Here is a 23,186-nt window from a genome sequence, read left to right as displayed (position 1 = left end):
CTACATATTCCTAAAGGAATACTGAAAGAAATTAAGGCAGCTTGGCTAATTGTGAATGAGACTACATACTTTGATATTTTTGGTCATCCTTACTTTATTTCACCTTTAACACACTGCATGCTCAAACAATGTTACGCATGTATAAATGTTAACCATATTCTGCATTCTAATTCAGAACACAAATACATTGTATTTTCTGGAAAGTGACTGGGTTCTGTTGGAAGAAGTAATTACTCTTATGTAAGAGAAAAGAACAAGTCTCACTGTAGGTGTCAAGCTGGTTTTTAAACTTATTGCTACTCCCTCTCTGATTATATCTTTAAAGGTATATGTGCATTATGGAAAAGGCTTAAATGGCGGTTCACAAATACTATAAAAGTTATGAAATAATTTAGAGCCAATGGAACATTGGCAATTCAGTTTATTTTTCCTAATTTTAGTAAAACAAATTACCACTAATTATCATTTAATGTAAGAAAGAATATTTTACTTCCCTAAGTAAAAATACCATTTCTTTACTATACTTGTTAAATTTTCCTTCAGCACAGCAAAGAAACAATCAACAGGTTGAAAATGTAGCCTACAAATGGGAGAAAATATTCACAAACCATCTATTTTGTTAATACACAAAGTACATAAAGAAACCATGTATCTCAATACCAAAAAACTGGATAACCTAATTAAAAATGGGGAAAGGTCTTGAATAGACATGTTTCCAAAAAAGACATACAAATGGACAATAGGTATATGAAAAGGTGCCCAGCATCACTAATCATCAGGGAAATGCTCACCAAAACTACAGTGAGATATCACCTTATGCCTGTTAGGGTGGCTATTTTTTTTAAAAAACGGAGTATTGGTGAGAATGTGGAGACACTGGAATCCTTACACATTGTTGTGGGGAATGGTTTATCCACATGGTAAACAGGAGGCTTCTCAAAAAAACTAAAAATAGAACTACCACATTGTCCAGCAATTCCAGCTCAGGCTAGAAACCCAAAAGCATTGTCATCAAGATCTTGAAGACATACCTGCACTTCCAGGTGCACTGCAGCATTATTCACAACCACCAACACACAGAAGCGATGCAAAATGTCTGTTGGCAGTTGAATAGATAAAGAAAATATGGCATACTAGTATACATACAATGAAATATTATTCAGCTCTAAAAATGGAGACAAGTGTACTTGGACAACAATAAAAAAAAATTAAAAAGAAAACTCTTTTTTCTGACAACACGGATAAAGCCAGAGAACCTTCTGTAAAGTAAAACAAGCCAGTCACAGAAGTACAAATACAGCACAATTTTACCCATATGAAGTATCTAAAATAGTCAAACTCATAGAAGGAAAGAATAAAATGTTGGCTGCTAGGATCTGGGCGAAGGAGAAATGGGTGGTTGTTTTCAGTGGGTATAAAGTTTCAGTTATGCAAGATGAATACACTCTACAGAGTTGCTGTACAACACAGTAACTATAGGTAACAATGGTATTTTGCACTTTAAAATACATTAAGAAGATAAATCTCATGTTATAGTCTTACCAAAATACAGACACACACACACAAAGACAAGACAAGGACATTTTTGGGAGTGACAGGTATGTTTAGTATCTTGGTTGTAGTGAGGGTATCACAGATTAGGCATATATTTAAACTTATCGAGATGTATATATTAAGTGTGTACAATATTTCATATATCAATTATACCTTGATAAAGCTAAAAACCATTGAATTAGAATTAAATATTTGGTTCTTGTTTGTTGTCTACTTAGACTTTAACCTCCAGAAGGGCAGGGTTGCATGAGTCATTTTAGCTACATTATATTCAATGAATAGTGCCTGCAAAATGGTTAGTATCAGATAAATACCTGTTGAAGCAATAAATAAATGAAAAATTACAGATAGCAACTATATATACAGATATAGATGCATGCATATGTACACAAAATTGTTTAATTTTACTTTGGACCTTTGATATTTTCATTAAAGCTTCTAAGGCATGCATTTAGTAGTTACTAGTGTAGCATTTATTTGGGTGGCTGATGTTTATTTTCAGCCATCTGGACATACTTTCACTGATGACTATTTTGCATTTACTGCACAAGGAGGATTAAATGCCATAATGCACATAAAAGCATTTGTAATCTTTAAAGCACTACAGAAATATAAGGTATTAGCCCTGTACTACTTCAAAATGCACAGTAGCAAATTCTAAGCAAAAAAAATCTTCTCTACTTAGAAGTAATAAGATTATGTAGCATTTTCAGGAATGAAATTTTCCCACAGGAGTTTTCAGCACTGCCTTTTCCCATTGTTTTGCCACATAACCCAGCCTGCTATGGAAACTGTAAAAATGGAAAAAGTGGAAATGTCAAGCTATCACAATCTCTTGAGGCTACCATACTAAATGCAGATACATCTTAAAAGTTTTTTGATATAGTATCAGAATTAAGATTCTATTGTATGAGACAAAAGGATTATTTGTAATGGATTTTTTGGAAGGGAATAATGCTCCCTTCTCAGGCGAAATAAGTGATTTGTACAAATTACATTTGTTTTAGTTGCAATATAAGGGCATCTGAACACTAAAAACCCAGAAACCCCAGCAAATTTAACATTTATATAGATAACTTATCAGTGAGCTAATGGCAGTGTCATTCACCTTGACATTAATTCAGTCACCCTGTCCTAGGGCCGCCTCCAGGTTAGCACTGCTCCACAGGGGTTTTGTTGCATTTTTATACTGGAATCTTTAAACACATCTCATCTTTCCAGGTCTCATATAACTTGTCCCTGTAGGCATACTTCATGAAAATCTCTAGAACTCTTAGCTTTAATTTTTTTCTTAATATACTGGGCACTTCTTCCTATTCAAGGCTTTGCTTGAGGACAAAGGAAGAGTCAGCTGTACCAAGAGAGTTCAGCTGAGAGGAAGCTGGTGAGAATGAGGGAACTAGCTCAGCTGTTCTGCCATAGTACAAATATTAATTAGCTGGTAATGTAAAGCTTACTTCTTCTGCCATAATTGATATCTCTGATTGTAGGTGACTCCAGGTTTCTAACCAGGAAACTGTAAAAATTCTGTCAGACAAAATATGGTTTAAGGGTTCTCCAGTTTAGGATGATTTTGTTAGGTTTTTATTATGTACCAGGTATTTTTCCAGAGACAGATAATAGAACAGTGAACAAAACCAATAAAAATCCATGCCCTGGCTGGGGACAGATGGCTCACTTAGTTGCAGCACTGTCCCCATACACCAAAAGGTTGTGGGCTTGATCCCTGGTTGGTCGGGGTGTGTACTGGAGGCAACCAATCCATGTTTCTCGCCCACATTGATGTATCTCTCTCTTACTCTTACTCTTTCTCTTTCTCTCTCCCCCCAAAATCAATAAACATATCCCTTGGTGAGGATTAAAAACAAAATCCCTGTCCTCCTAGAGTTTACCTTCTAGTGCACACCAGAGAGACAATGAACCAAGTTGAGTAAGAAAATTATGTAGCATATTAGAGGGGAATACATGCTGTTGAGAAATATAAAGTAGGTAGGTAGTGGGAAGTGTGTGTGGCAGTGTATGTTTCAAGTTTAAATATGGTGGTCAGGGGAGCTGCCCTGAGAATGTAACATTTGAGTGAAGACTTAAGATAAAATCCACAGTGATGAGATATCTCAGATCGAAGATTGTTTCAGGCAAAGGAAGAAACAGTAAATGCATAGGCCCTGTGGTGTAAATGAGATTAGGATTTTGGAGGAACACTAATAAAACAATTGTGGCTGGGGTGGGGGGAGAGGGGAAGAGCAATAGGAGGGGGAGGGGTATATGTGGGAGTCTGGTAAAACTGTAAAGACAGTAGTTTCTACTCTAAATAAAATGGCTGGTCAGTTCAGCGGATTTTTGAGGCAGGAGGAAGGGTAAACTTGTGCATTTAGGTTGCCATCTTGAATCAGATCCAAATATAATTTTTAAAATTACATTGTAACTTTACCAGTTAGGCTCCTAATTACACATCTACTTTTGTTTTTTCTAATTTCAGTTTCTGTGTGTGTATGTGTGTGTGTGTGTTTAATGTATGTATTTGGATCTGAAGATACCAGAATACAGAATTACTAAAATGACAATGCAAGAAGAAAGTAAGTAAATATGATAAAGACAAAAGTATAAAATTGCATTCTAAAAAGTAAATTAACAACTTAATCTCATCAATATTAAGTTGACAGAAAAGGATACCTGTCACTATTATATATCTTTGTTTAGAGATTTTATTGAATGTGAACAGTTGAGAAAATGATGTAACTATTTTAACTAATAGAGAGGAAGTAGAGCAATTACTTTGTGTTGATGACATTTTTGCATATCTAGAAAGTGGAAAGCTTCTGGAAATAGTAACAGATATTTAAAGAGGAATTTAATTATCCAAACATGGTGTGGCTTTTCTCTATACTAGCAATAATTAGCTGGAAATTAAATATATGCTAACAAAAACTATAAGCACTATAATAATTCAATAAAAATATAAAATCTTTATAAAATAATTTATCTTTATGAAAAGGTATAAAAATATAATTAAAATTTATTTCCTATTTTTGATCAGACCATATAATATCACTGAATTTCCAACCCTCCAAAAATTAATGTTTGGAAACCTAACTTTATAATTAGAAAAAATAATTTTTTATGAACCAACAATATTTAATAAAAAATAAAATTATAGAAATAGGAATAATAAGGGTGGTATGTCTTACCAGTTATTAAAGTATACTAGAAAGACTGTCATACAAACACTCTGCTACTGGCAAAAAAAACAAGACAAGTCATACTATGGTACCAAAGGCAGAATCTAAAGTTATATCTGAGTATACAAAAAATATGTAATTTTAAAGTGTAAAATTTAATATATAAAGCATTATTGTTATTTCAGTGAAAAAGAATTACTTATTTAGTATATCCTGTAGACACATTTCAGCATCTACCTTAAAGAAAATAATGTTGGATTTATTACTGAATAGATTTAACTAAAAAATAATTCTAGTTGCATTAAATGCATAAAGGTATAAAACAAACAGTATTTCCTGGCTTCAGAGAAAACTTTTTGATCAAAGAAGGAAGTTCAGGACTACATAAAGACTGATATTTCATTATATATCTAAATGGAATGAGAAAATGTGGCATAATCAAAGTTAAAAAAAACACAATGAAATTGGAGGAAAATGTATCTGTTGCTGATGATTACTAGAAGAAGAAAGGCAAGGAAGAAAACAGCCAAGTCATTCATATTGGTTATCTAGAATGAAGGAAAGGAGAGAAGTGAGGAAGAAGGAAGAGGTAAGGGAAACATAAAAAAGGTAATGGAAGTATGGGAAAAATATGCATTAGCCTAATGTTTCCTTATATTAACGTATTTTTTAAAAAATGAATGGGCACTTCCTCTGTCCACTTTTTGATTGCATTGTTTGGCTTTTTGGTGTTCAGTTTTATGAATTCTTCATACATTTTGAATAGTAACCCCTTATCAGATGTATCACTGGTGAATATCTTCTTTTATTTAGTAGGTTGTCTCTTTGTTTTGTTGATGTCTTGATAAGAGAATAGAAAACAATAAAGCCTTAAAGTGTTCTGAATGAATAATTAAACCATTTCTAGTTAACATTGGCAACTCTAATATAAGATCAGAGGACTGAAGAAATTGGACCTGCTCTCTTCCCAATTTTGAAAGAAACCTAAACCTTTGAAGCAGAGCAGACAGAAGTCTAAATATGTTCATTGTATTTCTTGTCTCACCATCTTACTAATTATTTGACTTTGCCTATTGCAAGTGATTTGTTAGTCGATTGCATAGTTTAGCCTCACAGGACATACCTATTTTTTCATTAATCTGTTTTGTGAAGGCTAGAAGCTCACTATTGATACTAAAACCTATGAATTAGATCTTTCATAAAATCATATAGAGTATGTCCTCAGGAATGAACTCTGCCCTCTACTATGGGTTCTTACTTGGCTTCGTTGTGGAGCAACACATATTCATTCTGCTTTTCTACTCTGTATGAGCCTGAGAAGCCTGTTTTTCACTCAGGCTGATGGAAGTTGGAAACTTTTTCTACCTCTATATAATTGCCACACATAATTTTTTTCCTCTGTAGTCACAGCCATTCTCAAGTATGTATAATATCTTAGGTACTAGAGGCACAAAGATGAATAAAACTTTACTTGTACTTCCAGGAGCCCATATTCCAGTGGAAAAGAGGAAGAGGAAAACAAAGCACCAGAAATGAAAAGTCACAGGAGCTTTAAAGTACTTTGTGGAAGTCCTACTAGAGTTCAGGTGGTCTTCAAAACTGTTGGGGAATGTCTTACATGATAAACTTGGGTTCCATTGCAAGAAGAAGTATAGGTGACACTGTGAGCCAGGTATCTGGGGAATTATAACAGCTAGGTCTCTTTGATATAGGAAAAGTGGATAATTGGACTTGATGGGAGAGATGTGGAAGTGTATTATTTCTGATACTTAGGTGGCATGCACTGGCACAGATTTACCCATTAGTTGTGGATTTCATCTATTCTAATTGTATACATCTTACTGGTTATTAAATATTTTAAATCTCACTTCTGGGTATAATGGGAAATGATTGGCAAATTTGGCCATATGTTGAGGGCCATGTATGCCAAATTTGGGATTTGAATATAAAAGAGAAAGGGAGTCAACTAAGATTATTAACAGAAGGATTAAATAATTAAATTAGTTTAAGACAAAACTAACTCCCAGGAAAATGGGGAAGATGGAGGGAGAAAGATCATGTGAACTGTTAATCCAGGTCCACCAGTCCAATTTAGCAAATGAGAGAAGAATAACTTATTAGAAGGATGAATATTTACACTCAAACAGTATATTCCTTGCTAAATTTAGTGTGTTCTTTCATTTTTGGAAAAATTAATCACTCAAGATTGAAAAGGAGGCATTTCAAATGTACTATATGTTCCAATTATTTTGAACATTATGTTCCAGGATGCTAAAATCAAAAAAAGCTCCTTTGTTCCTGGTCTCCTTCTCCACTGATAAACACCACATTCAAACTTGTACCCTTCACTTCAGCCTACACTGCCAGAACTGTCTGGAGCCTTGACTCAGCGGGAGCCTTACAGCCTCAAGGAGAAATTCAAAGAAAGTGGGGTTTATGTGCAAACCTTGACTACTGCTGAATAAATATTCAAAGCATAAGGCCTAATATGTGGTGTGAGTAAGCAAAACCATATTGACAGATGGAAAAAACTCTAGATCAGGCATCAACAAACTTTTTTGTAAAGGGTCTGATAGTAAATATTTTAGGATTTATGGGACATATGGTCTCTGTTACAAGTTCTACTCCACTCTACCATCATAGCCCAAAAGCAGTCATACACACCATATAATAAATAAGTGTGACTGTTTTACAATAAAACTTTATTTACACAATTAGGGAGGGTTCTGGATTTGTCCCACAGACCTTAATTTGTCAGAGCTGCCTTACAATGATTTATCATAGCATCCTCCAACTTGAAGAAACATGTACACAAGACGTTCATTCCATCAAATTGTATTACTCTTCTAGAAAACAATGGAAGAACATGCCTGGCTGGTGTAGCTCAATGGACTGAGCATGAGTTTGTGAACCAAAGGGTTGCTAGTTCTATTCCCAGTCAAGGCACATACCTGGGTTGCAGGCCAGGTTCCCAGTGAGGGGGGGCGGGGAGTGGTGTGAGAGGCAACCACACATTGATGTTTCTTTCTCTCCCTCTCATTCTCCTTCCCTTTCCCTATCTCTAAAAATAAATAAATAAATTTTTTTAAAAAAGAAAACAATGAAAAAACAGATGAATTTCATCTGGTTTCAGCACAAACTAATATTCTGTATTTGCCTTTATTCCTTCACAGATATTTGATCATTTTCTTAAAGCAACTTCAAAGTTCTCTCTCTCCTGAAAACTAAATTTTACCAGAATGTTTGCATGGGAAAATAGTAATTTGGGTTGACTAGTCCATCTCATTATTGAATTTGTCTTGTTTACAGAATGTTGGATTGCTCCAGGTTTGATATATCTTACTTAAAAAAAGAAGACTTCTCTGTTTCAGAATCATCTGTAATTACTACTTTCCTTTATTGAAGACTATTTTAATAATATATAAAAATAAATTAGTATTTTATACCATAAGGGTCAAATTTATTATTGAAATTAAGGATGATCAAAGACTTAGTTACACCATAGTGGTTAATAATACAGGCCATTATCCAATGCCTTCTCTGCCACTTACTGCCTGTGTAATCTTGAGAAAATTAATTGTCTTTCTGGCCTCTGTTTTCTCAGCAGTAAAATGAAGTTAATAGTAATAACTTTCTAATAGAATTGTCATAAAAAGTCAATGAATTAATTAATTAAACTAACCACTTAGGACAGTGCTTGATACACACAAACAATAGCTATTATTATCATCCAATTGTTTTTAAAGTTCATCTAATCAAATATTAAAATTGCAATCTGTCTTAAGTTACCAGAACCCTTTGAGATGCAGAGGTCTCTAAAACACAAACCCTAGTACAAGAAGAGGCCTTCAAAGTCATCAGTGGGTTTCATACCTCACACAGGAATCCATCTCTGTCCAATAACATCCAGGCCCTCTGTTTTCCTTCTGGGCATTTTCACTGGTCAGATTGAATCCCTAGCATCATTCAAAGTAACCAGTTTCATTTAAATTTCAGCTACAAATATGATGAGCATGGTGACATTGATGAGACAAGTAATGCCTCTGATTTTCATAGTCTTCATTGTAACTGTGTCTACTTCAGATGGAACTTGTGAGAAATAGAATATATCTTACTCCTCACATTTTATGAGGAGAGTTTCAGAGATTTCCACTCCCTGGGAAGAAAAAGCATGAAAATAAAAACTCATAGCTTTTCTCCACTATCTCCCTCCCTTCTCTCTTAAGAATGAGTGACTTATCTGTGTGGTGAAACTGCAAAGTTGAGCATGTGTGACTCAGCCTTGACTTTTTATGGAGCAGTCTGCCCTCTGAACTGAGGAGCCTCCTACTGTCATTCTGAGAGCCATCTTCTAAAGTAGGAAAGTCCTGCTATTGCCTAGCCATGCCCATGACTCTGGGGGTGGGGTTAGCATTAGGAGTTCCATTTGGTCACAGGTCAAAGTCTCTAATTAGTAGATGTGCATAAACCTCCATGACTCAATTCTTCTGATTTTTAATTTGAAAACAAGGCTGTTTAACCAACCTTTAAAGCCCTAACAACAGTAATAATCTATGACATTACCAATGTGACAGTATTGGTACAAATGTTAAGTTTGTTATTTTAAGAACATTTCTCCTTTATACTATAGCCAGATCTTCTTTCTCTCCCACAGTTTATAATAAATGGAGTGGTATGAAATGAAGATAACATATGATACCACTTACTAACGACACAGTTTTCCTGGTTCTCCAATCTCTATTGACAACTTCTCAACCCACTCCCCACTGGAGCCCTGCAACACACACACACACCCCTCCCTTCTTGCCTCCAAATTTACAAAGATGAGAGGAACTATCAAGAGAATTTCCCGTTTTCAAACCTTTAAACATACCTACCTCTGCCCCGACATAATTTGTATTTCTGTTTCAGCTCTGGAGCTGACCCCCTCAGTTTGTTCCCTCCATGTGTGCTCTGCCCCCCAGCCCCACATTTGGGGGATTTTACACTATACATTGCACCCTCCTCATTTGTTACATTCTCCTATCCTACCTGGATCCTAACATTAAACAACCAGTTATTAAACAAACCTCTGTAGCTGGCCTCTACATGCAATATACAAATACCATGAGTCATTAAAAAGTGTAAAAAAACCTGAAAGATAAAGTTTGGCATTGTTCAAAATGCCATAAATAAGATAAAAATTAAATGGCAGGAGGAAAAATATTTGCTGCACATGTCAATGAACTACTTTTTTTTCCTCTTTTTATCATTGTTCAGTTACAGTTGTCCCCATTCCCCTCCCACCCTCCATTACTCTTCCCTGTCCTACCCATCCCTCACCTCCCACATTCAGTCCTCTCCCTGTTGTTTTTGTCCATTGGTCTATTAACATGTTCCTTGACTTGACCCTTCCCCTTTTTAATTTATAAAGTGCTTTTATGTAAGTCAGCGATTTTCAACCTGTGTGTCACCAAACACTTGTGTGCTGCAAGAGTTTTTAAAAGATGCAATAACTATCTATTTAGTCAGGGGCATTGACTTCTTTTCCTTTAGGTTGTCAAGTAAAAAAAATGACAACAGCCAGCTCAACAATAGCCACCTGGTGTGAATGAATCAAAATTATACCTATTTTTTCTCAGATCAGCAAAAAATACATTTCTTTGGTGTGCCACAGAATTTTAGTAATTAGTTTATGTGTGCCATGAGATGAAAAGGTTGAAAATCACTGATATAAATCAATAAGGAAAGTAAACAGAAAAAAAATGGACTTATTGCTTGATTAGGTAGCTTATAGACAATATAAATATGTATCACTTATTGACATGTGAAAGATGTACAATCCCAGTTATAATTGAAGAAATACAAATTTAAAAATAATGATGTCAAATGCACCTAGAAGATTAACAAATGTCAAATAACTTAGTAATATCCTGTGTTGATACAGATGTAGAAATATACGTGCTTTTTATTATATAGTGTTTCTCACTGTTTTTTATGATGATAAATTACCTTTTTGGACAAAATAAAAATATTATGTTAAATATCTTTCTTTTGACCTGATTTTTCATCAAGATAAAGTTTTATCATTATCCATTCCTTATTAGTTTAATGTCACAAAACAGTGGCTTATATGCCACGGGTTTATTTTCTATTTCTACTCACTTCTTAGCTACTTTATACTGAATGCTTTTATTTCTCCATTCATCCATCTTTTGCTAAATCATTAACTTTTACCATCTCAATAAATCTAAAAGCCCATTTAGCATTATTTTCACTTGATCTCCTAGAACCATTTGACACTGCTGTTCTCTCCTTTAAACACCCTCCTCTAGGTTGGGTGACAAGACCCTCTCTGGGTCTTGCTAGGTTTTCCTCCTATATCTTTGGATTTGTTTATCCTTCTCTTCCTTTCATACTTCATCTTTTCTGTGACCATTAAATTTTGAGATTCCTCAAAGCTAAGTTCTGAGACTTTCTCTTTCTAAATTCTACACACCCATATATTCTGTTAATAAATCTGAATTAGATGACTTGCTCATTTTTATTTATAGCCTCTATGTCTCTTTTGAGCTCCAGACTCACATATTCTCCTACTTTGTTGACTACTTTTATATTTGAAATGCATATTAGGTCAACTTATCCAAAATTGAACTCATGATCTCCTTTCTGCCTCTCACATGATCTTTTCCCAATTGTCTTCATTTCACTAAAGGTACCGTCATTTATGTTGTTACACAACACAAAAACCTAGGAGTCATCCTTGACATTTTCCCTTACTCCTCCACAATATCCAACACATCAGCAGCTACCACACTTATGTTTTTCAACTTATTGAGTTGTACATATTTAATGTCTTCATTTTGGTGAGTTTGCATATGTCTCTAATAGTATCTCCACACATAAGGTAATAAGCATATTTTAATTAATGAGTGGCTTTTGTTCTGCTACCTTTTTATATCCACACTGCCTAAGTCAACAGGATCATTTTTGTTATGAATACTGATACCCTGTATCTGCCTTAACTCTTCTAATCCATTATCTATATCCCAGAAATATCCTTTGGAAAACTAAACCAATCATATTCTCATTCCCACAGAATAAATTCTTACCCAGTAATGGAATAAATGTCAAAGCACTTCAAAGCTGAAAATAGTGTCTCCTAGGCACCTCTCCAAATTTTTCACCCATGATCTCTTTACTCTGTGCTCAACTCATATGTTTCAGAAAATTTTGCATGTCATCTTAGGCATATATATTTAAACAACTGGCTGTTTATAGAATGAACATTATACAATTAGTCTGTTCTTCCCAGCTCACTGTAGAGAAGCAGTAAGACTCCTCCAGGCAAAGGGGGGCATGGTTTGGCTGTCTTATTTGCATTATAAATTCATAACAAAAATATAAACAATTTTAAGTCATTTACTAAGTTTATTTAATTTTGAAAAAAACCTAAAACAGCAAAAAGCAAAAAATAAAGCAAAAGTAAACTGAGCTTATCACAAGTGTAGGAACATTTATGTTGCTTTAAAACATCTCTCCTTGCAATACTAAGAATGTCCACTAGAGGAAGAAACTGGTATGGTCTTGCCCAGTCATTTACTTTTTGAGTCTCAATTCTCTCTCCTGTAAAATAGGGATTTTAGTACCAAGCTCAAAGTCATCTAAAACTGGCATGTCCAGTGTTGTTCAAAGCATTTAATTAGTGTCTTTGTCTCTGTCTCTCCTCTCTTTCTCTCCTTTCATTTCTTCTCATCATCTTCTCCTTTTATGTCTTCCCCTTGTTCTCTTTCTCCTTCCTGTTTGGTTTCTCTCCCTACTTGTTTCCTAACATGTATGGGAATTCAATGAAAATAACCTTTTTTTGGCATAACAATTAAATGACACTGAGTGGCCCAAATGGAATAAAATAATATTTGTTTTCAAGTGGCTTTAATTTGAAATAAATACTGTGGCTTTATACAAGAATAAAGACTAATGTCTAATTCTGGTTAATAACTACTACTGTAGTTTTACTAGAACAATTACTTGTAATTCTATCCACAAAGATCTTTATTGGAGTAAGCTCTTGTCCTTTCCATTTTTAAAAATATTAATGTAGCATGACCTCGTACTGAGAATTATCAGTTATAATTCCCAAGTATATTTTGCAATTAAGCACATTTCTTCTTATGGCTTGGTAGCAATTATCACAAGACTCTCTGTTCTTTAGACAGAAAATTTAAGACAGATTCTTAATTCAAATATATAAATAATTTTTGTTAATCAAAGAAAAGATAAAGCTCTCTTTATATAGTTAAAATGCTAAAAATTGTTCCTTATTTCCAATTTCATATTCAGGTTTATAATTCATAAATAGTATATCTCAAATAATGTTTTCTGAGGTCAAGAATTAAAGCAATGTATCCATTCTAGAAAAATAAGGCCTTTTACAAATGTTATTTTTGTTTAGATTATTGATCCTTTCCTGTTGTCAGAGTCAAAGTGTTTAGCAAGGTATTTCAGGGACCTGGACAGCACCTTTTTACTGGCAGTGAGACAGCAGATTATCCAGACCTTGAATGAGAAGACCCAGTGGTCAAGTCCATATCAATCTAACATTCAACTGATGTGCAGCACAGGTGGTGAGATATGTTGATGGATAAGGTTGTCTTAGCAGGAGAGTAACCTTAGTCCTACCAAACGTTTTAGTTAAATGACTTATTTTTTAAAATTTTATTTAAATCATTGTTCAAATACAGTTTTCTCCTTATTTACTCCCAATCCATCCCCCCTTCCACCCCTCCCCACTTCCCTCCCATTACCACCCTCCCCTTACTTTTTGACCATGTGTCCTTTAAGTTTGTTCCCATGAACCCTTCCCAATGTCCCCTGAAATTCCCTCTACTCTCTCCTGTGGGCACTGTCAGCCTGTCCTCTATTTCAGTGTCTTTGGTTATATTTTGCTTGTTTCTTTGTGTTGTTGTTTAGGTTCCTGTTAAAGGTGAGATCATATGGTATTTGTCTTTCATTGCCTGACTTGCTTCGCTTAGCATGTTTTCCAGCTCTATCCAAGCTGTTGCAAAGGGTAGGAGCTCCTTCTTTCTTCTGCTGCATAGAATTCCATTGTGTAAATGTTCCATAGTTTTTTGATCCATTCATTTACAAGTTGGGCATCTTGGTTGCTTCCAGCATCTAGCTATTGTAAATTGTGCTGCTATGAACATTGGGATGCATAGGTTCTTTTGGATTGGTGTTTTAGTAGTCTTAGGATAGAGTCCCAGCAGTGGAATCACAGGGTCAAAAGGCAGATCTATTTTTAGTTTTCTGAGGAAGTTCCACACTGCTTTCCATAGTGGTTGTACCAGTCTGCAGTCCCACCAGCAGTGCACTAGGGATCCCTTTTCTCCACAACCTCTCCAACACTTGTTGTTTGTTGCTTTGTTTATGATGGCCATTCTGACTGGTGTGAAGTGGTATCTCATTGTGGTTTTAATTTGCATCTCTCTGATAGCTAGCGATATTGAACATCGTTTCATGTGTCTTTGGATCTTCTGTATGTCCTCCTTGGAGAAGTGTCTATTCAAGTCCTTTGCCCACTTTTTAATTGGATTCCTGGTCTTCTTAGAGTGCAGTCGTGTAAGTTCTTTATATATTTTGGAGATTAAACCCTTGTCTGAGGTATTATTGGCAAATATGTTTTCCCATACAGTGGTTCTCTTTTAATTTTGATACCGTTTTCTTTAGCTGTGCAGAAGCTTTTAATTTTGATGAGGTCCCATTTGTTTATTCTTTCCTTTATGTCCCTTGCTCTAGGGGACAAGTCAGTAAAAAAGTTTCTTTGTGAAATATCTGAGATTTTCCTACCTACGTTCTCCTCTAGGACTTTAATGGTGTCACAGTTTGTATTTACGTCTTTTATCCACCTTGATTTTATTTTTGTATATGGTGTAAGTTGGTGCTCAAGTTTCATTTTTTTGCATGTGGCTATCCAGTTCTCCCTTCAACATCATTTGTTGAAGAGGCTATTTTTACTCCATTTTATGTTGCTGCCTCTTTTGTCAAATATTAATTGGGTTAATATTAGAGACTTGGGTTTATTTCTGGGCTCTCTGTTTTGTTCCATTGGTCCATGTGCCTGTTTTTATGCCAGTACCAGGCTGTTTTGATTACAGTGGCCTTGTAGTATCATTTAGTGTCGGGTATTGTGATCCCTCCTACTTGACTCTTCTTTCTCAAAATTGCAGCAGCTATTTGGGGTCATTTATGATTCCATATAAATTTTTGAAGTGTTTGTTCTATGTCTGTGACATATTCCATTGGTACTTTAATAGGAATTGCATTGAATGTGTAAATAGCTTTGGGTAGTATGGACATTTTGATGGTATCAATTCTTCCAATCCATGAACATGGTATATGTTTTCATTTGTTTGTGTCTTCCTTGATTTCTTTCCTCAGTGTTATGTAGTTTTCTGAATACAGGTCTTTTACCTCTTTGGTTAGGTTTATTCCTAGATATTTTATTTTTCTTTTTGCTATTTCAAATGGGATTTTTTCCTTGATCTCTGCTTCTGCTGTTTCATTGTTGGTGTACAGAAATGCCTTTGATTTCTGGATATTGACTTTGTATCCCACTGTTTTGCCAAATTCATTTATTAGGTCAAGCAGTTTTTTGGTGGAGTCTATAGGATTTTCTATGTATACTATCATGTCATCTGCAAACAGTGATAATTTTGTTCCCTCTTTTCCAATTTGGATGCCTTTTATTTCTTTTTCTTGTCTGACTGCTATGGCTAAAACTTCCAGTACTATATTGAATAGAAGTGGTGAAAGTGGACAGCCTTGTCTTGTTCCTGATCTTAGTAGAAAAGATTTTAATTTTTGCCCATTGAGTATGATGTTGGCTGTAGGTCTCTCATATATGGCCTTTATTATGTTGAGGGATTCTCCCTCTATTCCCACTTTGCCAAGTGTTTTTATCATAAGTGGGTGCTGTACCTTATCAAATGCTTTTTCTGCATCAGTTGATATGATCATGTGGTTTTTGTCTTTGCTTTTGTTTATGTGATGTATTACATTTACTGATTTATGAATATTGAACCATCCTTGCATCCAGGGATCTGGAATGAATCCCAATTGGCCATGGTGTGTGATCTTTTTAATGTATTGTTGGATGCGGTTTGCCAGTATTAAATGACTTATTGAAATGGCCTATCCCAATGCACCAGGAGAGATTTATAAGTAACTGCATCTACTAAATGTGCGACATTCTAGGAAGTTCTGAATATAGATTCTTTTCTTGAAGCTTTGACACCTAGTTTCTAGAGAACTATACATCCACATTAAATTGCAGGTGGGGAAAGAAGGAAGCATAAAGAGAGACTGGGAAAATATATGCAAACAAAATAATCTCAAAATACTAAGAAGAGTTATAGGGTAAATTGAATAATTTTAGGAGGCAACATTAGTTTTAAAATGCTAACTTAAAGTTGAATTATGCAGGATAGTTTTCTTGTATCTCACCAGGATTTATGAGGAAGTGGGAATTTGCTATCCAATTATAACTTCCCTCTGTTTCTATTTAATAGGAATCAGACTGGTGGAGAAAAGCAATGGATTGAGAGTGACGGTAATAAGGCTCTTGTATAACTTTGACCATGTCATCCAAACTTTTGAAGTATTACTTTTCTCACTTACAAAATGAGAGTGAGTAGATGGTCTAAATTCTCTCTTAAAATTATTGAATTTTGCTTTTCAACTCACTACCTCAGACCTCCAATTTTATGATCAGGAATACTTTGAACTTACTGAGAAACAGTAAAACACAGTGCTAAATACTCAGTCTCTAGATTTACACAGACTTATTGTAATTTTGCCTTCATCATGTACATATATATGGCCTCCTTCATATCATTTTACTCAATATTTACTGAGTCATAAGGTCCTTGTCTATAAAGCGAAGATAATAATAGTACTCAATATGAAAGTTATTCTTAGATTTATTTTTTCTCATTGCACTTATTTACCTTCTATATAAACTTGTTATCTGTAAGGTCCATAAGAGGTGGAATTGTTGTCTGTTTTATTCACTGATTCATCTCATCTCAACATATAGTATAGGCACTCAATATTTGTCAAATAAATAATTAAATAAAACAATGCATATAAAGTGCTTAGCATATTAATTAGCACACAGCATTTTATAGATGACCCTACAAATGGTTTTATTAATATGTAGAGTGCTCCTTCATTATGAAGAAGTAGAAATGGAAGAAATAGGAATGCTTCAAAGAGAGGGTTAAGGGGACTGAGGACTGTACTGCTGTTTCCAAATATTTGAAAGAGTATTATATGTAATTTTCAAAAAAAAACAAAGAAGAAGAAGAATGATTCAAGAAGTGGAAACTTCATGGAGTTATTTTTTTTAACTCAGAGTAAAAAAGCCTTTTCTAAAAACACTGCTCAAAGATGAAATGAAGTGATGCTCAACTCGATGTTAAATTTTTAAAATCCTCTTTTTAACTGATTTTAGAGAGGAAGGGAGAGAAAGACAGAAAAACAACGATGTGAGGAACATCGATCAGCTGCATCTGGTATGTGCCCCAACGGGAGGTCAAACCCGCAATCTGGGTACTAGGAGCCCTGACCAGGAATCAGAACTACAAATTTTTGGCATATGGCACAATACTCCCACCAGCTGAGCCACCTGGCCAAGGCAATATTGATTTCTTATTAGCCAGTCAATGAAAGGATTAGGAAATCTAATGAAAGGTTATCCAACTATTATTCTATAAATTAAATTAATTGAAGAGAAGTTCATATAAACAGCATACACAGAATAAATTTAAAAACATACAAAAATTTTGAATTTTGTCCTTAGGGTGCTGTTAGCAATAAAAATACAGTTAGAAAGTAGCAAATACAGTAAAAACCAATTTTCCTTGTGTACATGTTATCAAAAACATTTACTTGTTGACAAATTATGGGTGAAAAGAAATGCAATTGTTTTATCTTACTAATGTTGGCAAAAAAGCAGATAGGAGATACAAAATATTTTATTCCCTATCAGAAAGGCAGGATTGTTAAAAGACAGCTTTTACTTTTCAGTTCTTTTACTTGAGTGGCAACACTGAACTTTGGAATTTAAGAATATTGGCAGTGGGCATATTCCTGGGTTGTATGAAACTAACTGGTGCATCTCTTTCGCCAGGTAGGGATGATGTTCGGTAAAATGTATGACATCGATGAAAAAGCAATCTCTCAATATCACTGTTATGAAGGATAGTTGCTCTCACATTAAAATAAAGCATCAATCTACTGCCATCAGATCTGACAGAAAAAATAAGGTACATAGAGTGGCTATCATAAAATATGGCTAAGCAGGTGCTCCATCTGATCACAGAGGGTCAGTTAAGCATTTGGAAAATAAAGGAACCATCTTATTTTAATGAGCATTTAAAAATAAATAATGAGTTAACTTTCTATTTTGGACAGTAATATTGAGGTAGATGCAGTGGCTTTGGAGAATTTCAATATTCTTTAAATTGGCTGCCTACTAGAAAAGATGTGTGATGAAATGGTAACCTTTTTATGGCATAGCATGGTGAACTTCATTCACACATTCAAGCTATGGTGCCATATTACCCCAAAACAGTCAGTCAAGAGGGAGGGGAGACTCTGCCCACTGGCCAAGATAGCAGGGAGATGAGGCTCAGGCAAGCATGGAAAGCTAAAAAGATGAATGGATAGGGTCCCCAGCACTCCAAAAGCTGGGAAGATAACTGGATTAGGAAAAAGCCCTCCCCTCCCTACCCTTGTAAATACTGGGGGCTTTAGCAGGAGGATTAAGATACCTTTCAGATGGGAGTTCACCATATTCCCAGGTTGTACTACACTTGAATAGAACTCTTTCCTTTTTGTACCAACACCTGTTAGGCTTTTAGAAGCAGCAGCCTGCTGAACCTCAGTTTTTGTTCGGTATCTTGCTGTTGCAGTGGTTAATTTTATGTGACAGTTTGCCTGGGCCACGGGGTGCCCAGACATTTATTCGGTCAAATATTATTCTGGGTGTGTCTATAAGGGTGTTTCTAGATCATCTAGATTAACATTTGTATCAGTAGATTGAATAATTCGAATTGTTTTCCCTAATCTGAGTGGGCTTCATCCAGTGAACTGAAGATATGAATAAAACAGAAAAGCCCAGTCAGTGGGAACTGGTCTGTCTTCCCACATGAATTGAAACATTGGTCTTTTCTGGTCTTCAGACTTACACAGAAACATTGTCTCTGCTTGGTCTTCAGGCTGCCAGCTTTTGGACCAGAGCCACAATATTGGCTTTCTTGGGTCTTTTGCTATATATACTCATACTATCATTTCTGTTTCTCTGGAGAACTAGAATACACTGATTCAACAGAACCAGCAGAGAATGAACTGAGTTGTGCTAATCAAGTGGATTATCCAGCTAATTAAAATAAATCCCTATAGAAGTTAATCTTTTATAAATGTGGCTGGTAACAATGTGGGTGATCAGGAAATGTAATAACACCTTTGTTACATATACTAATGAGCCAGCCCTGGCTGGTGTGGCTCAGTAGATTGAGTGCTGGCCTGCAGACCAAAAGGTCGTGGGTTCCATTCCCTTTCAGGGTACATGCCTGGGTTGCTAGGCCAGGCTTCCAGTTGGGGGCATACGAAGAGGCAACCAATCATTGTATTTCTCCCACATGGATGTTTCCCTCTCTTTTTCCTTCCCTTCCCCTCTTTCTAAAAGTAAATAAATAAAATCTTTTTAAAAAAAGTAGAATAAGAGTCCATTTTTGAACATTTAGAAAATTAGTTGTAAAAGCAATTTCTTGCTTTCAAACCCAAAATTCTATAATTCTATATTATGAAATATGTTTTTGTAGTCATTCTCAAAATCAGTTTCAAAGGCAACAGCAAGTAGTTTGAAATGTGTTTACTGCCCAAGGGAATTATGCAAACTTTTAAGAATCTATCTTTCATTATAGTCATGTTTTGGAGGACTTAAGGACCCATCATCTTTATAGATTTATTCCTGTTATCAGCATTAACTAGCACATGGCATATCTACTTATCTTCCATGATTATTTCCAGGCTCTGGTGTTTTATATTTAAGCTCTACTTCCACTCACAGGTTAAGCTTCCAAAGCACCTGTTCTTGTGCACCTAAAGATGCCTTTTGATGCTGCCAGTTTCCTGGTATTACCTCCATGTGAATTTTCTTACAGTCACTCACCTCCCCAGAAGCAGGAATTCTCCAGCTAGACCCAGGCGCCGCATGGCCATCAGTAGTCCTCGAACGGTCATGCCCTCGCAGAAGCAGGCTACCACTCGGGCCTTGGGCAAGTGACTCCTGAGCTTCTTGAGCAGTTTATCGAAGCTCTGCTCCCCCGCGTTGCTGTAGATTTTGTAAGAGTGAGCAATGCAGATTCCTTCCTTGGCTGACATATCTTTGAAAGCTTCCATCCCACTCTCTCCGTAGTTGCCTGTGTGAAGATTTAAGCAGAGGGGTGGTGAAATGGGAGTGTTGGATTAATTGGGTACAATTCGAAGGCAGAAGGGCTAGGAGCATGAAGGTTACTTGGTAGTCTCGGATTTGGGACCTGAAGACCTGAAGAGCAAAAAGAGCTTTTGCTCTTTTATTGACTTGCTCATTTGGGACACTTTAAAATAAAACTACATTCTATATATATGCATTGAACTTTTTAAAAATTTTCACTGAGAGTGAATAATATTAGAAATAAACAACTCAGCTTCATATTTGACTCAAAAAAGCTTATAGTCTAGTGTGAGATGATAAGAAACATTTATCTGCATTTTTTTCCTTCTATCTCACTTCCCTTTGCTTCTCATAGTGTGTTCATCTCACCTTTAGTCTTGGTACAGATAAATGTATAAGTTGGGAAAAACACTTAAAGGTTCATTCTATATAATCATAGGGAAGTTAGGTATACTGGGCAATGATTGAAAATTTCTTTGGAAAATTTGGGAGTTAAGGATTGATCAAGGTCTTTTAAAATTAGTGAAAACTGGGAATTAATACTGACAATTGACTGCATGCTAGGAAGTGTAAAATCTCTGTATATGGAACCACACTTAACTCTTACAACAATATTTTGAGGTATGCATTCTGACCTCTATGACACAGATAAGGAAACAGGTGAGGCAGTTGGGCTTGCACTTTCCCAGAGGCACATACACAGTGGGTGGAAGGCTGAACTTCATTTGCAGATCTAAGGGTAATGATTCTGCTCCCTGCATTCCTCTATGGCTGACTTTTAGGAGACTCAGAAGCCCAATTATATCTGCATTTCTCTTTCCAAACTAAAGGTCACTAAGCTTCAATTTTAGATGATTTTGGAGCTCATTTTCTGAGTTTTCAAAAATTAGATGGGTGAGGGGCATTGATTTAAAGAACACAGGCGACTATTATGAGACCCAAGCTGTGGGACACATAAAGATGGAATTGGACTAATAATAACTAGACCTAAGAAAGGAAATTTCATCAGGAGTAGATCTCAAATGAATAGGACAGCACAAGGCATTCAATTGTACAGGTTTCACTATATGACTATATTAAAGGTAACATAAATAACTGTTTATTTTGAATTTTGGAAAGTCAGTTCATATACATTAGCTCACTGCTTCTCACACGAAGTCTGGATAAAGGTAATATTATTTTTTTCTCAGCAGAGACACCTGAAGTTGCATTTAGCAAGCAGGTGGCAGAATCTTGGTTGGAACAGATGTCTTCTCACTCTTGACCCTGTGTGTGTGCTCCGCGATAGCACAAGTAACTTTTGCCAATGAGAATTCTCAGACACTGAGGGTGGACTTTTGTGCAGTTTTATGGGGCAAAGCAGAACAGACCATCTTGAGACACAGCCAAAACCACTGGTGGGCCAGATGCATCTTTACTTCTCCAGGATTAAACAACAAGGAGCTCTGATGATGATGGCAGGTGGGCAATATAGTTATTTTGCAAGTAACAAAGTTTAAAGGGCTTTCTCTGAAAAATGTGACAAGCAGCCTAAATTACTAGTTTTGTACTAATTGGAGTAATCTATTATTCTCTGATGTGTTTTTTGCCAACTCTATTTTTCAACTGACTGTTTTGAACTTACCATTTTGATTAATGTTGGGCATTTACATAAATAATTTGAAATTAGATATAGTGATTGTGGTGGCATTAGTGAAAATTCTCAGTATTCAGTTAAACAAGAAAAAAATACCTGACACATTTGTAATTTTAGCTCCTCTCCTAACAGCTTTGTTTTAATATTTTCTTTTGTTTATACAGTAAGATATATGGAAGCAGCTTGCAAAAAGAGATAGGTTCATAGTTATTAGGAAGAGTTCTAATTCAGCTTGAATAGTCACTCTAAATCTCATCTTTCTCACCTGAAAATCAGAGGTAACACTGCCTAATGTATGGGCATTGTGTATATTATATTTAATATATGTACAGTTCTGGCAGAGAGCCTGAACCCAATTAATTGCACCCACTGGAATTATAAACAAGTATTGTAGGCATAGTTAAGCTGCTCTCCTTCAGAACAACTAAAATAAATAACGTGTCAGGTGGCATTAATACTGATCATTAGACTAAAGAATAAGCTTACTGGGGAAACATGATTTTATCAGAGCAAAACCCAAGTAGTACACCTTAAAATTTAAATAGGAAAGAATCTTAATGGATATGAGACATAAAAATTCAGCAGAATAATAATTTAATAAAGGAAACCCATTTATATGTGAAACTAAGAATAGGAACATATATATTCCAGTTTTTCCAATAAAATTGGAAAGCCTAAAGTGTTGAGATTTTCAGTAGCTGATAAAAATACTGTATAGTGGAATTATATATTTTTTTTAAAAGGAGAAACTAAAAGTGTTCATAGGCTTCTTGAAGAAAATTAAATAGATTATAAGCAACATATGGAGTAAGGGAAAATCTGAGAAAGCAAAGATTATTTTCAACAGCACAACAAAAATTCTTGAGAAAGGAATACATGGCATGAAATATCAAACTAGTCTATGGATTCGTTTTAAGAAACTGCTAAAAGGAGGAACCCATCAGATGTTCTCTTTTAAGTATCAGAGGGCCTGTGACTTGGAATTATAAAAGACATGTAATCACAGCCTCACTTGACTCAGCACACACTAGATTCATGATGATGCAAATTTCAAATACTGATTTTTACCTTTATAAGTGCACATATAAAGTGAGAAAGTCATTATGCAGTAGAATACACATGTTATCAATACTTACTATGAAAATTAAAGAGTGAGACAATAGGTTGAGAAGTGAAGTGGGGAGAGCTGGTGGAAAGGGAAGAGTATTCAGATCTTCTACTCACAATTTGGAAGTAGAATATACAGGAAACAAAAATAAGATGATTGAGGGAATTATTCAAATCTAAGAAAATAAGACTAGCCAAATACTATTAAAATAAGTAAGAAGACGTGAATGAA

At 35.2% G+C, this 23,186-nt stretch overlaps 1 protein-coding gene across 2 annotated transcripts in view; it reads right to left on the bottom strand.

The window, feature by feature from the left end:
* Nucleotides 1-23,186, bottom strand: part of GRM5 (glutamate metabotropic receptor 5) — a 475,733-nt gene that overhangs the window by 284,730 nt on the left and 167,817 nt on the right. For both annotated transcript variants that reach the window (XM_028516315.2, XM_028516316.2), the window contains exon 3: nucleotides 19,948-20,197. In XM_028516315.2, the coding sequence (XP_028372116.1) occupies nucleotides 19,948-20,197 (250 nt within the window). The remainder of the gene's footprint in view (nucleotides 1-19,947; nucleotides 20,198-23,186) is intronic.

Source organism: Phyllostomus discolor, chromosome 6, assembly GCF_004126475.2.
Source record: "Phyllostomus discolor isolate MPI-MPIP mPhyDis1 chromosome 6, mPhyDis1.pri.v3, whole genome shotgun sequence".
NCBI lineage: Eukaryota > Metazoa > Chordata > Mammalia > Chiroptera > Phyllostomidae > Phyllostomus > Phyllostomus discolor.
Note: the sequence above shows the minus strand (reverse complement) of the source record. Positions and strands in the feature narration are given on the sequence as shown.